This window comes from Carcharhinus amblyrhynchos, chromosome 25, assembly GCF_965287045.1.
Source record: "Carcharhinus amblyrhynchos chromosome 25, sCarAmb.v2.hapA, whole genome shotgun sequence".
Classification (NCBI taxonomy): domain Eukaryota; kingdom Metazoa; phylum Chordata; class Chondrichthyes; order Carcharhiniformes; family Carcharhinidae; genus Carcharhinus; species Carcharhinus amblyrhynchos.
The window spans coordinates 15463443-15478681 of NC_137348.1; the positions used below are offsets into that span (position 1 = coordinate 15463443).

The following is a 15239-nucleotide window of genomic DNA, read 5'->3' on the forward strand; positions in this document are numbered from 1 at the left end:
CTCGTTGCAGGAATAAATATTCAAGAATCTCTGCTAATGGGAGGTAGATGTTCAGGGGATTGGACATGGAATTTATAGCAGCACAGTAATTAGTTCAGGTCCTGACATTGGAGAACATACAGGTCAAGAATGACAGGACTATCAGGATAAATGATGCAAGGCCTCATGCTGCTGCCAGAACCTCGGATACACCAGAAATTAGAAGATAAGAAGAAATGTGCCGGTGGTTACCTGATACTCGCTAAATGACTAAAAAGAAGTTACCCTGTTGTGCATGTAGTGCAATCAAACAAATTAGGAAAGTGTAATGTTGCTCAAACTTCAGCACTCTTCCTAACTTAGTACTTAAAAATGCCAGTATTTTGCCAAATTTGTGGGTCCTTCTGTTTTCAGTTTTTCAGGACATCTCCATATCCTTAATCCTATCAGTTTACGTGTTATCACACTGTGATCAGTGGATCAGTCCTTACTTCCACACTTGTAACAATACTCCTTTGCTCAAATCTTTGCATGCTTCGTTTGACTAGTTTAACATTGGAAAAAATTCAAAACAAAGTGCCCATCTTAAAATTAACAATATTTCAGTATCTGTTCTCCTCAGTAAATACTGCAGTAAAATGTAGAATGAATTAACATGTTTGTCAAAGAGCTGTTCATTGATTTAATTCTAACATTCTCTTTTATAGGATTTTTTGACAGATTTGATGATGTCTGAAGTTGATCGTTGTGGTGACAACGAACATCTAATTTTTCGGGAGAACACCTTGGCAACCAAAGCAATAGAGGAGTATCTGAAGTTGGTTGGCCAGAAGTACCTACAAGATGCACTTGGTATGCCAAATGGACAATTGCAAAACCAATGCTAGATAATCACAACTGAGACTTGCACACTAAATTTTCTTACTTTTACAATGGTGCCTTTTTCAGTAGCTTAAAGAAGTAGTGTTAAAATCAATAAATTAATGGAAATTTCCACTACCAATGATTCTTCACCTTTTTGTCTTCAGGGCAAGGGGCCACAATTTGTTTGAGCCTCACTATTTAAATCCACATTCCTTACTCACCAATCTTACATAAACAGAAATGTTACTAGCTAAGGTAATATAAATATTAATTTGAAAATAGAGGAAGAAAAGATGGAAAAAATGTTACTTTAACATCCTATGTAAAATCATGTATGTTGCTGAAGAGAGTAACTTGTTTCAATTGGAGTTTGTTAGTTGAGATACCATTGTTAAATTCCTTCATTCGTCAAATTAATCAATTATTCATCAATGTTAATGTGAAATAGCAAGATTATCATTTGTAGGAATGTCTTCATTGACACCCTAACCAAAAGAAAAATTAGTATAGTTATATCATTATTCATGTGCTTTGTTTGGTGATGTGCAAGTTTGTCGGACGTTTCATTTTCTTTAATCAGTAAGAATGAATGTAGGAAGCACTGAGTTTTTATCTAAACAGCTCTAACTTTAGATTGCCGCCTCAGGTAGCAGTTAAACATTCTTGCTTCTTTCTTCCCTTCTCCCCTGTGTTGTTAGTCAATAACTTAAGGTTACCTTAGCCATCAACTATTTGTGACTAGAAGTCTAAGATCATTCAGTGCTTTCTGTTTCTCACATGGTTTGACCAGCCACTAAAAAAAATGTACAAAACCTTCCATTTGTTGTCTCTCCAGTTAAACTGAGGAAGTGTTCTACTGCTTTTCATTCCTTCTCTGATTAGGTTTAGGAATTAGGAATCTGTGGAAACTGCAGAAGTGAGCCTACATATTGCATTTTTATAGCACTTTGAATATCTTTTCCCCAGGTTTTGGCCACACTCCAAAAAGGAGAATAGCATAATAGATGAATGCAAGATCCCTGAGAAAAGGAAAAGCAACTCAGACCAGATGTACTGCACAGAGATTCACTTCCTGTTGTTGATCAGAGATCAGTCATTTATCTTCACCTTGCATGCTGTCCGTATTTGACGTATTCACTGTTTTTACTCCATTAAGTGAAAGAGGCTAGCAGCTGTATCTTACAATAGGGATAACCAACATCTGTGAAACGCATCACAACTGGGGCAATGCTTTCAGAAGTGGGGAAATAACTAATGTGAAATTACAAGTTCAGTTTGGGGCTACAGACATTTACTTTCAAGTTATATTTCCCAGAGCTATTTTATTACAGTAATAATTTGATGGAAAACATCAACACATCAAAAGAAAATTATTTGGGGAATACGCTTGCATCGGTAACTAACAAAGTTTGTTTTGCATTTTGTCTAGACAGGAAACACTGAATAGTCCTGCGAATGATAATATGTGTTGAATGTTTTTTTGCTGTATTTTTGGGAATATAGGAAATTGTCTTTGTCACGAATTCCCGGTTGTGCTCTGCACTAGTCCTTTGTTCAGAAAGTGATAGATTTCTGATGTTGCTTATTTTTCTCATTATTCCTGTTGCTACCAGTTCAACTGCAGTAATAACGTGTTATACCCTACTGGCTTGAACTAAATCCCTAATTACATATTTTGTTTGAACACACTATATACGATTAATGATTGAGGGAAGTGTGAAAAGGCAGCTTTTTGGGTTTTTTTTGTACGCTCTTAAATAATTGCAGCCTTGATCAAAGTAAGATTTTCAAAAATGTTGTATGGGGATTTAACATGCAATTATTTACTGCTTTTTCCAACAGGAGAGTTCATTAAGGCTCTCTATGAATCAGATGAGAATTGTGAGGTAGATCCAAACAAATGCTCATCGGGAGACCTTGCTGAGCATCAGAGCAACCTGAAAATGTGCTGCGAGTTGGCGTTTTGCAAGATTATTAACTCATACTGGTCAGTTACCTAATTATGCATCTGTTGAGATTTTCATTGCTGTTTTTCTTTTACAAGTTGCTTGGTAAGTTTGTGTTTGTAGCTATTGCTTTAAAAGCACAACATATTATTTAGTATTTGAAAAAGATAATGGGCACGATCTTACCACCCGTTCAAGCCACTCTCCTTTTGTGGTGAAGATGGATAATTTGGCAACAAGCCAAACATCCGTTCACTGCAGCGGGATGCAAAAATACCACTGGTGTGAATGGTTGGAAAATCCCAGCCACCATTCTATATACTGATGAAGGACTGCATCAGAGACCTTCCCCAGTCTTTCTACTTTTCAGACAGAGACAGAAGTAGTGAGCGTTTCTGGTAGCTTTTGTTTTGGATTTTCACTTCTTAATTTCATTTATTATACCTTTCCAAAAACTAAGCAACAAATTTGTATTTAGACTGAAATACTTTGTATATTCATTACCAAGTCTATTCTTATTCACAAACATCAATTAATCTGTTTAAGCTTTGTTCGCTTAAAAATATTCTTCAATTTGCATAATCAGCAGTCTTTGGGATTAAATAGAATACTTATAATTAGTTTCCATCTGTGCAGTGTTCTCTGTTTTGTAGGGAGTATATTTTGTAGTTTCATGCAGGAAAATTCCAATACAATGTTTAACTCTCAACCTTTGTCAGGAGGAGAAGATGCAGCAAAATTCAGAAGGTCCCAGCTGTATGTCTCCTGCTGAAATTTTATTAAACGATTAGTTAAATTGCTTAATGACTGTCAATTCCTGGAACAAATAATAAACATGGGCATTATATCTATCCTTTTATACAATCAAAATAATAAAAAAAGTGAAGTAATACTTTAAACAGCAAAACTACTTCTATCGCTTAACTCCTAAATTGCTTCACTGAAATCCTGTGGTAATTTTTTATAGTCCTCCTTCCAATTTTGATTAATCAATACAGCTCCTGGTGTTTTTTTTTGTCTATCTTTCATGGAATGTGACCATTGTGGGCAAGGGCAACATTTATTACCCATCTCTATGCTTCACAACGCCAGGGACCCAGGTTCAATTCCTGGCTTGGGTCACTGTCTGTGTGGAGTTTGCATGTTCTCCCCGTGCCTGTGTGGGTTTCCTCCGGGTGCTCTGGTTTCCTCCTACATTCTGAAAGATATGCTGGTTAGGTGCATTGACCCGAACAGATGCTGGACTGTGGCACATAGGGGAGTTTCACAGTAACTTCGTTGTAGTGTTAATGTAAGTCTTCCTTGTGACTAATAAACTTTGATTTTAATTTTAATTACCCTAGAGGTGGTGGTGGTGAGCCACCACTTTGAACTGCTGCAGTCCATAATTGAATGGCAGAGTAGACTCAATGGGCCGAATGGCCTAATTCTGCCCCTATATCTTATGGTCTTGTAGTCCATGTGGTGTTAGGGAGGGAAGTTAGAAAGTTGTTGTAGAAATACATTGAAACCCAGAAGTCCATTTCAGATCTCTAGCATTTGCAGTTTATTTTAGATTTGTTATGGGAAATACTCTGGCCAGGGGAATCAAATGCTGGATTTCAGACTTAATTTTTTTGTGCACCTGCTAGAGCAATGCATACTGTCTGGAAGGGTTTTTTGCAGGGAAATATCTGGCAGTCATTCATAGTTTCTTGCTCCTCAAGACCTTCTGCAAGAATTGTTCTAACATCCCTGTCACCCTTACATTTTTTAGGAAACCAGTGAAAGGTTAGAACTGTCTCTTTTCATTCTTCCATATGTCAAACCATTAAAAATTCATACAACATTGAAATTATTTTGCAATGAATAACTATGTTCTTTTTGCTTCAGTGCACAATAGGGAAGATTTGTTTGAATAGAGATTAATTTTCCAATTATATATGTATAATTACATTTTTCTCAGCATTTATCCCAAACTATTTTCCTCATTGCCTTCCAATCAGTCATGGTAATAGTGGGTTATCACCTGAACGTAAATTCAGGTGCTGCTGTATAGTCTTTCACAGAGTTATCATTTACACGCTAAGTTGTTAGAAATGATTTAAAACTAAGAAGGTTTTTATTTACTCAGCTTCTCATGTCAATACCCTCAAGGTTCTTTAGATTGCTGTTCTTCCACCTACAGCACCTTGTCAGCCTCTGCTCGTTCATATACTGATGGGCCATGACATGTTGTTTCTGTGAAAATACGAGGTTTCCGTATTTTTATATGAAGTAGTCTTTATATGCATGCATTTAAATAGAAAAAGTGAACACTTCATTAAGGAACACACTGCCTTTGGTTAAGGTCTTTAATAGGTGCAGTATCGCAAGACATGCAATAAATATCTTTTTAAGTCTCTGAAAATTATCAGGATCAAATGATTTTGACTCAGGACATTATGGTTAAACAGTATTAACTATTTAATAAATCACAAGGTTGTGAATCTACTTAGTGTGGGCAGTAATTTGAAGATGTTTTTTGCTTTGCTAAATAGTCCTGGGGGAATAGGGTTCGAATGGAAACATGTGACCTTTGTGCACTGCTCTCTTTGATAATTGTATCTGGCATGTCCCACTACTGATGGGAGATCGGTCAATGCTGGGGGTCCATGATTCCTATAGGTAAAAGCAGTAACACTCGGTCCTGTACTTGAACTTTAAAACAGGCTCAGCATCACAAAATAGTGGGTATGTAGACATTGTGAATGTGAGATTTCTTGTATTTCCCAGTGAGGTATTTTGTACTTAAATTGGTGAATCTTGCAATTGGCATTGACTGCACATTGCTGAAATAAAAGCATTTTCAAACAGCCAGTTTTAAAACTGGCCACAAAAACAGTCCTTTTGTTTACAAGTAAACTGGAGCATTATAAATAAATTGTTCCTAATTTCAAGATTAATCTAACGTTTTTAGTTTAACGCATAAACAGTTAAATGCTTATAAATCCATGTATTATGAATTATTATCATCACAAAACCGGCAGTGCAGCTAAAACAATAACATTTCCTCTGTTAAACTGATTTTGTCTCTGCCATAAGCTCAAATAAACATCGTCTTCATGAATTATCATAAATTTTGCAGCCTCATTTCCTAAGTAAAATGAGACTGAAAAGTACTATCATGATTTATAATTTGGTTTTAATGACTTCTTCAGTGGGTAAGCATATTATCACCTGTTGTTCATGGAGGGAATAGCTAGGCTCCAAACAATATTTATTCAACAAAGAAATTCAGCTTCTAATTGTAGAGGATACTACAGAAACTTCTTTATAATATGGAAACTTTGACCTAGCAACTTTTCAATTTCATAAAACTGTTATCGTAAGTCTAATGTAACATAGTTTACCTTGTTACATTATTATGATTGACAGCTCGTAATATTTGCATGTCATGTTATAGATATAAATGTATTTCAAACTGCAGAAGGAATTTAGTTATTAAAATCATGAACTTGCTGTCAGATTAACATGACTATCATCGCTTTAAATTCATCTCTTTTCTGTTGTGTACTGACGATATATATGTATGAAGAAAAATAATTTCACTACATCAAATTGTTCAACAGTGTATTTCCACGAGAACTAAAGGAAGTGTTTGCATCATGGAGACAGGAGTGTAGCAACCGAGGGCGACCTGACATCAGTGAGAGATTAATCAGTGCTTCCCTCTTCCTGCGGTTCCTTTGTCCTGCCATTATGTCCCCTTCTCTCTTCAACCTCCTTCAGGAATACCCAGATGACCGCACAGCACGCACTTTGACTTTAATTGCCAAGGTTACCCAGAACTTAGCTAATTTTGCCAAGTAAGTGTTTTTTTATTGTTTTCAATTTAAATCTTGTGGTTTGTATCACATTAATTGGAGTAAATGCCTTCAGATGCAGCATGAAATTAATGTGTGTAAAAACAATTGCATGTGCAGACATGCACAGCCAATCACACACAATTGCACATGTACGCAGGTGTACACAAATATGCAAATGTATGTGTACACTTTTTCCATAGCTGAAGCCATATTATGAATACTCCTCATAAGACAAATCAATCTATATATATACAGCTTATTCAATATACCACTCTAAAATTAAAAGTTTTCTGTATTTATCATTATTATATCATCCACATTCTTGAATCAGAAGTCGCCAGTTGTATAGTGCAAACTGTTAACAGCACAATGATAAAGCCACTTGCTCCACGATGACTGGGGAATACCAAAGCTTAAGCTTTTGAGTCTATGTGAACCCACACCTGCAATGAAGTCATGCAAGTATAGAACCAAGCTCAAATGGGTGACACTCTGGTGCAATGAGCAATTCAATTCGCAAGACACTTGCTCCATTATGAAATATTTGATGTAAACAAGGGGGGTTCCTAAACGACTACCTGTACTAAATATTACACAATTATACTGTAAGATTCTACCAACCCAAAGAAGTTAAATTTTTGACTTTGCTTTATTTTATGTCTTTATGAGGAATGATGGGAGGAGTCGGGGAGAGCATAGAATGCATATAGTCACTTTGCTTTCACTGACCATCAATAATGTGAATATCTATATGTCCCAGTGTGGAATTTCACTGATGGGGAACCACAGATTATGATCAGCTACAAAGATTATACCCTATGAATCAAAACAAAGTAAGAAAATCATTACTAAACAAACCAAAGAAGACAATGATTGTGCTGTCAAGCTGTTAGTTTTATACCAGCCAATAAATTTAAAATCTGTTAAACTTGGTTGGCAGATTCATAATTCGATTGTTTCTGCTGGGAGAAAAATCTTTTTATTGGTAAATCTGAGGCGGTAAATAAAATATCTTGCCATGCATGTGTCTGAATGACATGAACATTATCTTAAGCCCCATACCCTGCTTCCCCTGACTTTGTGTCCCTTTAGCAGCCCCTCCCTTTGTGCCCCATTCCTCCCTTTCCTCCCATTTTTCTACCTTCCCTGAAGCCTGACAATTCAAATTCAACCTCTGCTCTGCACAATGCAAAAATGCTGTTTATTAGCCTGACTCCATCAGTCAGAACCTCAAGAAGCTGTTTAACTGATCTGTTTTTCTTCCCATGCTCAATGCAGAAAGCCCATCTCAATAATGAAAGTGTCACCTCCAAATTAAAAGTCACCATGGTCAAAATTGATTTTATTTCGTTATTAAGAGAAACAAAAGTGGATAAAAATAACTTGAGTGAATTTGATTCAAGGCCTGTGTTTTAGACATATTGAATTTAAGATCTAAGACTGAAGTTCATGAAAGTTATATATGAAACATTAGACAGTCTCATTAATTCCTGGTCTCCTTGGGTTTTAATTATTAGATATTATTGTTGAATGCTCTGGTGTAATTTTGGTGTTTTATTTCACTAAAGGTTAAGACTTGTGCACAGATTTCTGTTGATGTAGAGAAGTTATGAACAACAATTAATATTTTGACCTTAATATTTCTACAGGTTTGGTAGCAAGGAAGAGTATATGTCTTTCATGAATCAATTTCTTGAGCATGAATGGACCAACATGCAGCGATTCTTATTGGAAATTTCCAATCCAGAAACCATTTCAAACACAGCAGGATTTGAGGGCTACATTGATCTGGGCCGAGAACTTTCCACCCTGCATTCTTTGCTCTGGGAAGTGGTTTCGCAAATGGAGCAGGTGTAGTTTCATACTGTCCGCCTAAATCCAATGAATGCTATTTGCTGGATCACTGTATAGATAATTCATTAATGATTGACATTGGGTGTGATGATTATTAGTTCTCTGCTTTTTGTCATGAGAATTTTTAAAACCATGGCATCAGGTCCTTTGTCTGTCCTGTAGTTGCCACGTATTCATTTAATATATTGTGTAGCTTCTGTTTAGCTACAGAAGCTAAACTTTTATGTAGCTTCTGATCTCCCTTGGCATTGGAAACAAAACATTAAAATCAAATGTAGTCTTTGGACGAGGCAGGACGAGAAAGTGGTGATGTTATTTAGGTTCCTATTTTCAAATCATATAGTGTCTTTTGATTTTATACTATTTATAATTGAATAATAATTGGGAAGTTACAACATCAGAGTTGGTAGAATCATAACTGAAATGTTACAATGCTACTAACGGCAAGAAGGGTAATTATGGTGTAATGAATTTACATTGTCAACTTCCATTCTAAATTTGAACATAGGGCTTTAGTTGGTAGGAAAAGCTTGCAGGCAATTATTAAACATAACAGGTGCTGAGAAAACAAAAAGGAAGCATATAGGTTTTGTTCAATCGTCATGGACTGAAATCATCCACAATTTGGCACTGCTTAGATTGTTGAGGCAATTTTCTTGTAGTAACAGTGGTTTTGTCACTCTTGAGATATAATCAAAATGGTTGTTGGTCCCATAAGAAACAAAACCAAAATTCCTGGTGAAACTAAGTTTTGCAAGTTGAACATACAAAGTATAATAGGACATAAACAGAAACCAGGTCTGGCAGCAAAGGATCTCCCTGCCTCAAAACATTGGCTCAATTCTGTCTCCATAGATGCTGATGTCGAGATGTTGGCGTTGGACTGGGGTAAGCACAGTAAGAAGTCTCTCAACACCAGGTTAAAGTCCAACATGTTTATTTGGTAGTAAACGCCACTAGCTTTTGGAGTTTGCCCCTTTGTCAGGTGAGTGGGAGTTCTGATCAAAGAGCATATAAAGGCACACACACAGTTTACAGAATACTGATTAGAATCCGAGTCTTTACAGCTAAACAAATCTTAAAGGTACAGGCAGTGTGAGTGGAGATAACATTAAGCATAGGTTAAAGATATGTGTATTGTCCCCATACAGGGCAGTAAGTGGTATGTTGCAAGCCCAGGCAAGTCATGGGGGTTACAAATAGTGTGACATGAACCCAAGATCCCGGTTGAGGCCATCCTCATGCGTGCGGAACTTTTCTGTCAGCTTCTGCTCAGCGACTGTGCGCTGTCGTATGTTGTGACGGCCGCCTTGGAGAACGTTTACCCGAAGGTCAGAGGCCGAATGTCCGTGACCGCTGAAGTGTTCAACAGAAAGAGAACAGTTTTGCCTGGTGATTGTTGAGCAGTGTTCATTCATCCGTTGTCATAGCATCTGCATGGTCTCCCCAACGTACCAGGCCTCGGGACATCCTTTCCTGCAGTGTATCAGGTAGACAATGTTGGTCGAGTTGCAAGAGTGCGTGCCGTGTTGGATGGTGTTCTCACGTGAGATGATGGCATCCGTATCGATGATCCGGCATGTCTTACAGAGGCTGCTGTGGCAGGGTTATGTGGTGTCGTGGTCACTGTTCTCCAGAAGGCTGGGTAGTTTGCTGCGGACAATGGTCTGTTTGAAGTTGTGCGGTTGTTTGAAGGCAAGAAGTGGGGATGGCCTTAGTGAGATGTTCGTCTTCATCTATGACATGTTGAAGACTCCGGATCTGCTCAGATGAGGAGAATCACAACAGACACCTCCAGATGCTGAAAGATGCCCTCATAAAAACAGTATATGGTGCTCGACTCATCGATCGACAGTTCCGACATGCCACGGCAAAAAAATCGCATCGACCTCCTCAGACACGGGACATGGTGGACAGAAACCCTTCGTCATCCAGTACTTCCCTGAAGTGGAGAATCTATGACATCTTCTCTGGAGTCAACATTGTCTACCTGATATGCTGCAGGAAAGGATGTCCCAAGGCACGGTACGTTGGGGAGACCATGCGGATGCTACGACAACGGATGAATGAACACTGCTTGACAATCACCAGGCAAGACTGTTCTCTTCCTGTTGACAAACACTTCAGCAGTCACGGGCATTCGGCCTCTGACCTTCGGGTAAACGTTCTCCAAGGCAGCCTTCACGACATACGGCTGAGCAGAAACTGATAGCCAAGTTTCGCACACATGAGGATGGCCTCAACCGGGATCTTGGGCTCATGTCACACTATTTGTAATCCCCATGACTTGCCTGGGCTTGCAACACCTCACTTACTGCCCTGTCTGGAGACAATACGCATCTCTTTAATCTATGCTTAATGCTATCTCCACTCACATTGTCTGCACCTTTAAGACTTGAATCGCATTTTAATCAGTATTCTGTAAACTATATGTGCCTTTATATGCCCTGTTTCTGATCAGCACTCTCCACTCACCTGACGAAGGGGCAAGCCCCAAAAGCTAGTGGCGTTTACTACCAAATAAACCGGTTGGACTTTAACCTGGTGTTGTGAGACTTTTTACTGTACCCACAGATGCTGTCAGACCTGCTGAGATTTTCAAGCATTTTCTGTTTTTGTTTCAGATTCCAGCATCTGCAGTATTTTGCCTTTATCAAAGTACAATGGGTGTGTTTTCAAAAAGGCTATTGGTTATTTTGTTTATAAGTTCTTCCATGATTCTCTTTGCCTGAAATGAAATACGTTTTTTTTCCTCAAATGTACAACTTGGATCCTTTTCAACAGGATGCAGGTTTCAACCAGTTCCACATAGCAGAGTGCTCTGCTGGAGTTGCATGTTTCCTGAGATACAATTACCTGCTCTTACACTCAAGTTAAAATAGAAAGGCACGCTCCTTGACTTGTTTCTCTAATTTTCAAGGATGAAATTTGAATTCATGGTATGGATTTCTGTTGTTCCACTTGTGTGTCCTTCTATCATAATACATATCTTATTCATATTTTGTTGGGATTTTGAAAGCTGGTTCGTATTGTATATCCGATGAATTATTCATTATTAAAATCACTTATTCTGATTGGTTTGGCATCAGAAGAACTTCATTCTTTTACATATCCATTTCACTAAATGACATGCACACATTTGTCTATATTCAGTTAAAATGAACATTTATTTCTTCAGGCAACTTCAACTAAGCTTGGTCCCTTGCCTCGTATTTTAAGAGATGTCAACACTGTGCTGACCAACCCAGGAGCTGTACCTGTGCCAACAACCTCTGACCCATGCACCTCAACACCAAATCCCCCTAACAGCAGCATATCCTCAGGACTGCAGAAGATGGTGATAGATAATGAATTTAGTGGGTGAGTGCAAATGTAATCATAGTTTATTGTGGCTGTCATTTTGTACTTTTGAATTGATTTATTATGGTCACATGTATTAACTTACAGTGAAAAGTGTTGTTTCTTGTGCGCTATACAGACAAAACAGACTGTTCATAGAAAAGGAAATGAGAGAGTGCAGAATGTAGTTTTAGGCCTGAATTTTCACGTAGAGGTTCTCCATCTTTGCACAAATGTTTGCAGACACCCACATTAGAAGTCCTGCCCAAACCCAGCTCCCCACCGTTTTAATTGGGGAAAACAGTAGCAGATTCACAGAGGCAGTTGCGCATGTTCAAGTATACCTGCCTGCAGGCTGATCTGACTTTGGCTAGTAGGATGTCCAAAATATGACTTTTGCACTTCAGACCTGGAAGTAGAAACTCTAAAATTAGCAGAGTTTTTTGGAAGATGGTTTCCTTTTGAATATGGTCCAAGCATACCTTTGGGAGATGCAAGATGTCTTTGGGATTGTTAAATTTAGACATTAATGTGTGTAAAAAAAAATTGCATAAATGTATTGGAATTATCAAAAGGACTGGTGAAACAACTATCAAGTTGTTAATGTTTTAAATCTCCTGTCCTTTAATATTTGAAAAAACTGTCTGCAGTTGGTTAAAAGAAAATCAGTGCTTGCTTTTTCACTCTGTTGACGTGTGCCAGAGGTCAACCACTTTAGGATTAGTACTGTATGACTGATTTCACAACCCGTCATTATCAGAGTCCAGTGCCTGTAAGGTCACAGTTTGATTGACAGCTCCAAGTGCACGTAAGTGGGACTATACATACAAATTCTTGTTGCTTAAGGGATTAAGCATTTGAAATAACTTAAATATAGTGAATGGATTTCTATCCATGAGTTTCTTTTAAATAGTGAATCTATCAATAGAACTTCATTAAATCTCATGAGATCTATCCATGGTGGATACTGAGTGTGTTTCAATGGATGCTGTAAGGGCAAAGAGTATTGTTTGGGAGGCATGGGTTGACACTGAATTTCCAATGGGACTCTGAAGGGCCATGAGAGTGGTGAGTGGATGGACTAGGTTAGCATTGGAGTGTATGAGAGTTTATGGGATGGTTGGGTGTCATTGGTTGGCATGGAGAGCATTTGGCAGAGAAATCTGGTGGGCTTTTTTGCTTTACTCAATTTTCCATACCCTCAACAAAGTACCAGAGCACTGACATTGAACTTTCATCCCACTTCTGCACCTGATAGCCTCCAAACACCCCCTCCACCAGACCAAAAATCAGGACTTTGGAGGGATCTCTTCCCAGATCAGGTTTGTGGAGCTGGGAATTGTCCCAATTCTGCACTCCCATCCTACAAGTAAAATTCAGGCCTTAATTCAGGTCTTTCTGAATGTGTGGCATTGAAATTAAAGTCAACAGTTTACTCCCAAACTTTAAAGATTTGGAATAAAGGATGTTAAGAAAAATTAGGACAAAAGAATTTGATGTAAATCAACAATAATGGCATTTGAATTCGTTGTTTTTAAATTTCTTTGGGAAAATAAAGTATAATAATGCATTATAAATTGGTTCAGATATGCCCTTGGAGGATTTATCTTTTTGATTGTAAAATGAACAACTTTCATGTTAGATTAACCTGTTAGTAGTTTTTATTTGCTGATGATGGTTTTAGGTTATTTTTTCTTAAAACCTTTTAAAATCAGTGCTGATTTAGTGGTCAGCTCTGTTGTGCACAATTTCATTTTCGATGAGAAAAGCCTAAATTAAGATTATAATATTGTAAATAAATTTTAGTAGAGTTTTAAGTACATATTCAACCAATTCTTAAAACTGTAGTCTAATAATAAATACTTAAAATTCTAGAAATACTCAGCAGGTCTATCAGCATTCCAAACCAGAATAGATTGGTTAACATTTCAGATGCAGAACCAGACTTTAAACTGTCTCCTTTCTTTTGTCATCTGATGACGTGAGTATTTTAAGCATTTGGTGTTTTTATTTGAATGTCTGCACTTGCTGTAATTCAGCCTGCAGCTTCCGTATTTAATCAACATAGGAACTGTTTATTGCCTTGTAATCCCCTGACAAGCCAAAGTTATCACTTAATTAAGCAAGAGCTATAAGAGACTTCCCATCATCAGGCACCTTTCAAACAAATGGCTTTGCCAACAATAATTGCATATCAAGTTCGTGTAACTGTAAAGTGAACTCCCAGAAGGCAACAGACATTTCAACAAAATTAAATAAAGTGCTTGAAACTTGCGTCAATGACATCTGAGGGAAGAGGCTGCTTGGATAGAGAGGGAGAAAATCAATGGAAGGAATTCCAAAGAAGCCAGAAGGTTTTTTTTGAAGATTTCGCTGTTTAAAAAGTAGCCTCTGCGTTGTTCTGAAACAATGGAGATATGTTTTCTTCCTGCCATTATTGAGGTGGGGAGGGGGTGAAATTAAATTGGCAAAAATGCATTCATGCTTTATGTTACTATTCGAGAACATACTCCATTTTTCTGGTTGGCAATTTTTTCAGGGCAAGATTCTTGACCTATCTAAGTTTTTTTTAATCATCTGATGGATAGGTTTGCTATGTGTGGATTCTAAAGGTCTCAAAGAAACCTTTGACAATGCTTCAAAGCAAGTGATTTTCCAATTACAGTGACATTTTCACACCAGGGTGCACTCTTTTCTTTGACTACTTTCTAAAACACAATTTCTAAGACCTCCTATGTGGTGGTGGGTGGCAACAGTGGGCAGGGTAGCAGGAGGAGGAATTTGACCATTGGAATCTTTCTGTTAAATGCCCTTTGCTTTTAGATATTCACTTCCTTTCACTGAAAGTGAATTGTAATTTAAATACCAACATCCCAGCATAATACATCCCACATACAAAATGGTGTGTAAGGACCCTATATGTTAATAAGTTTGATGCCTTATCATGAAGACAAATATCTTTAAATTCTCAGTTTTGCTGCTTTTATACTCTTAAAACCTGATCAGGAAATGGTAAACCATTTAGTAATAATTATCTGAGGGCACTAATTTTTTTTGGGACAGTAGCTGACCTTCTATAATCTCAAAAGGGTACTAGTTTGGCCACAGTGCATGTGGGTTAAGGATGGTTCCTGATCCTGATCACTAACCAATGAAAAGTGGACTCTGGCCAGATTATGATGCTTTTCATGGTTGAATAACCATTCAGTGGGCAGTATCAAAGCTTATGGATGAGTTGCACCCACAAAGGTGAGATGCCAGAAGGTGATCGCTCCCCTTTGCTGGTCTAACAAAGTGCTTCATGGAAGGGAGAGTTGAGAAAATTCCCAAAAGAGAGGATGTAAAAAGGTTGCTGGAAACCAGCCATCCCACTTGTCCTACACATTTTAAAACAACTATGTAAAAATGAAATGCACAAAGTTATTGATAA

The 15239-nt window shown here is 37.7% G+C and overlaps 1 protein-coding gene across 8 annotated transcripts in view; it reads left to right on the forward strand.

Moving 5' to 3' along the window:
• The window catches only part of LOC145358418 (disabled homolog 2-interacting protein-like), a 739003-nt gene that overhangs the window by 678563 nt on the left and 45201 nt on the right, over positions 1–15239 (forward strand). For all 8 annotated transcript variants that reach the window (XM_080212472.1, XM_080212474.1, XM_080212473.1 and 5 more), the window contains 5 exons: positions 687–831; positions 2686–2830; positions 6380–6616; positions 8266–8467; positions 11649–11830. In XM_080212472.1, the coding sequence (XP_080068598.1) occupies positions 687–831; positions 2686–2830; positions 6380–6616; positions 8266–8467; positions 11649–11830 (911 nt within the window). The remainder of the gene's footprint in view (positions 1–686; positions 832–2685; positions 2831–6379; positions 6617–8265; positions 8468–11648; positions 11831–15239) is intronic.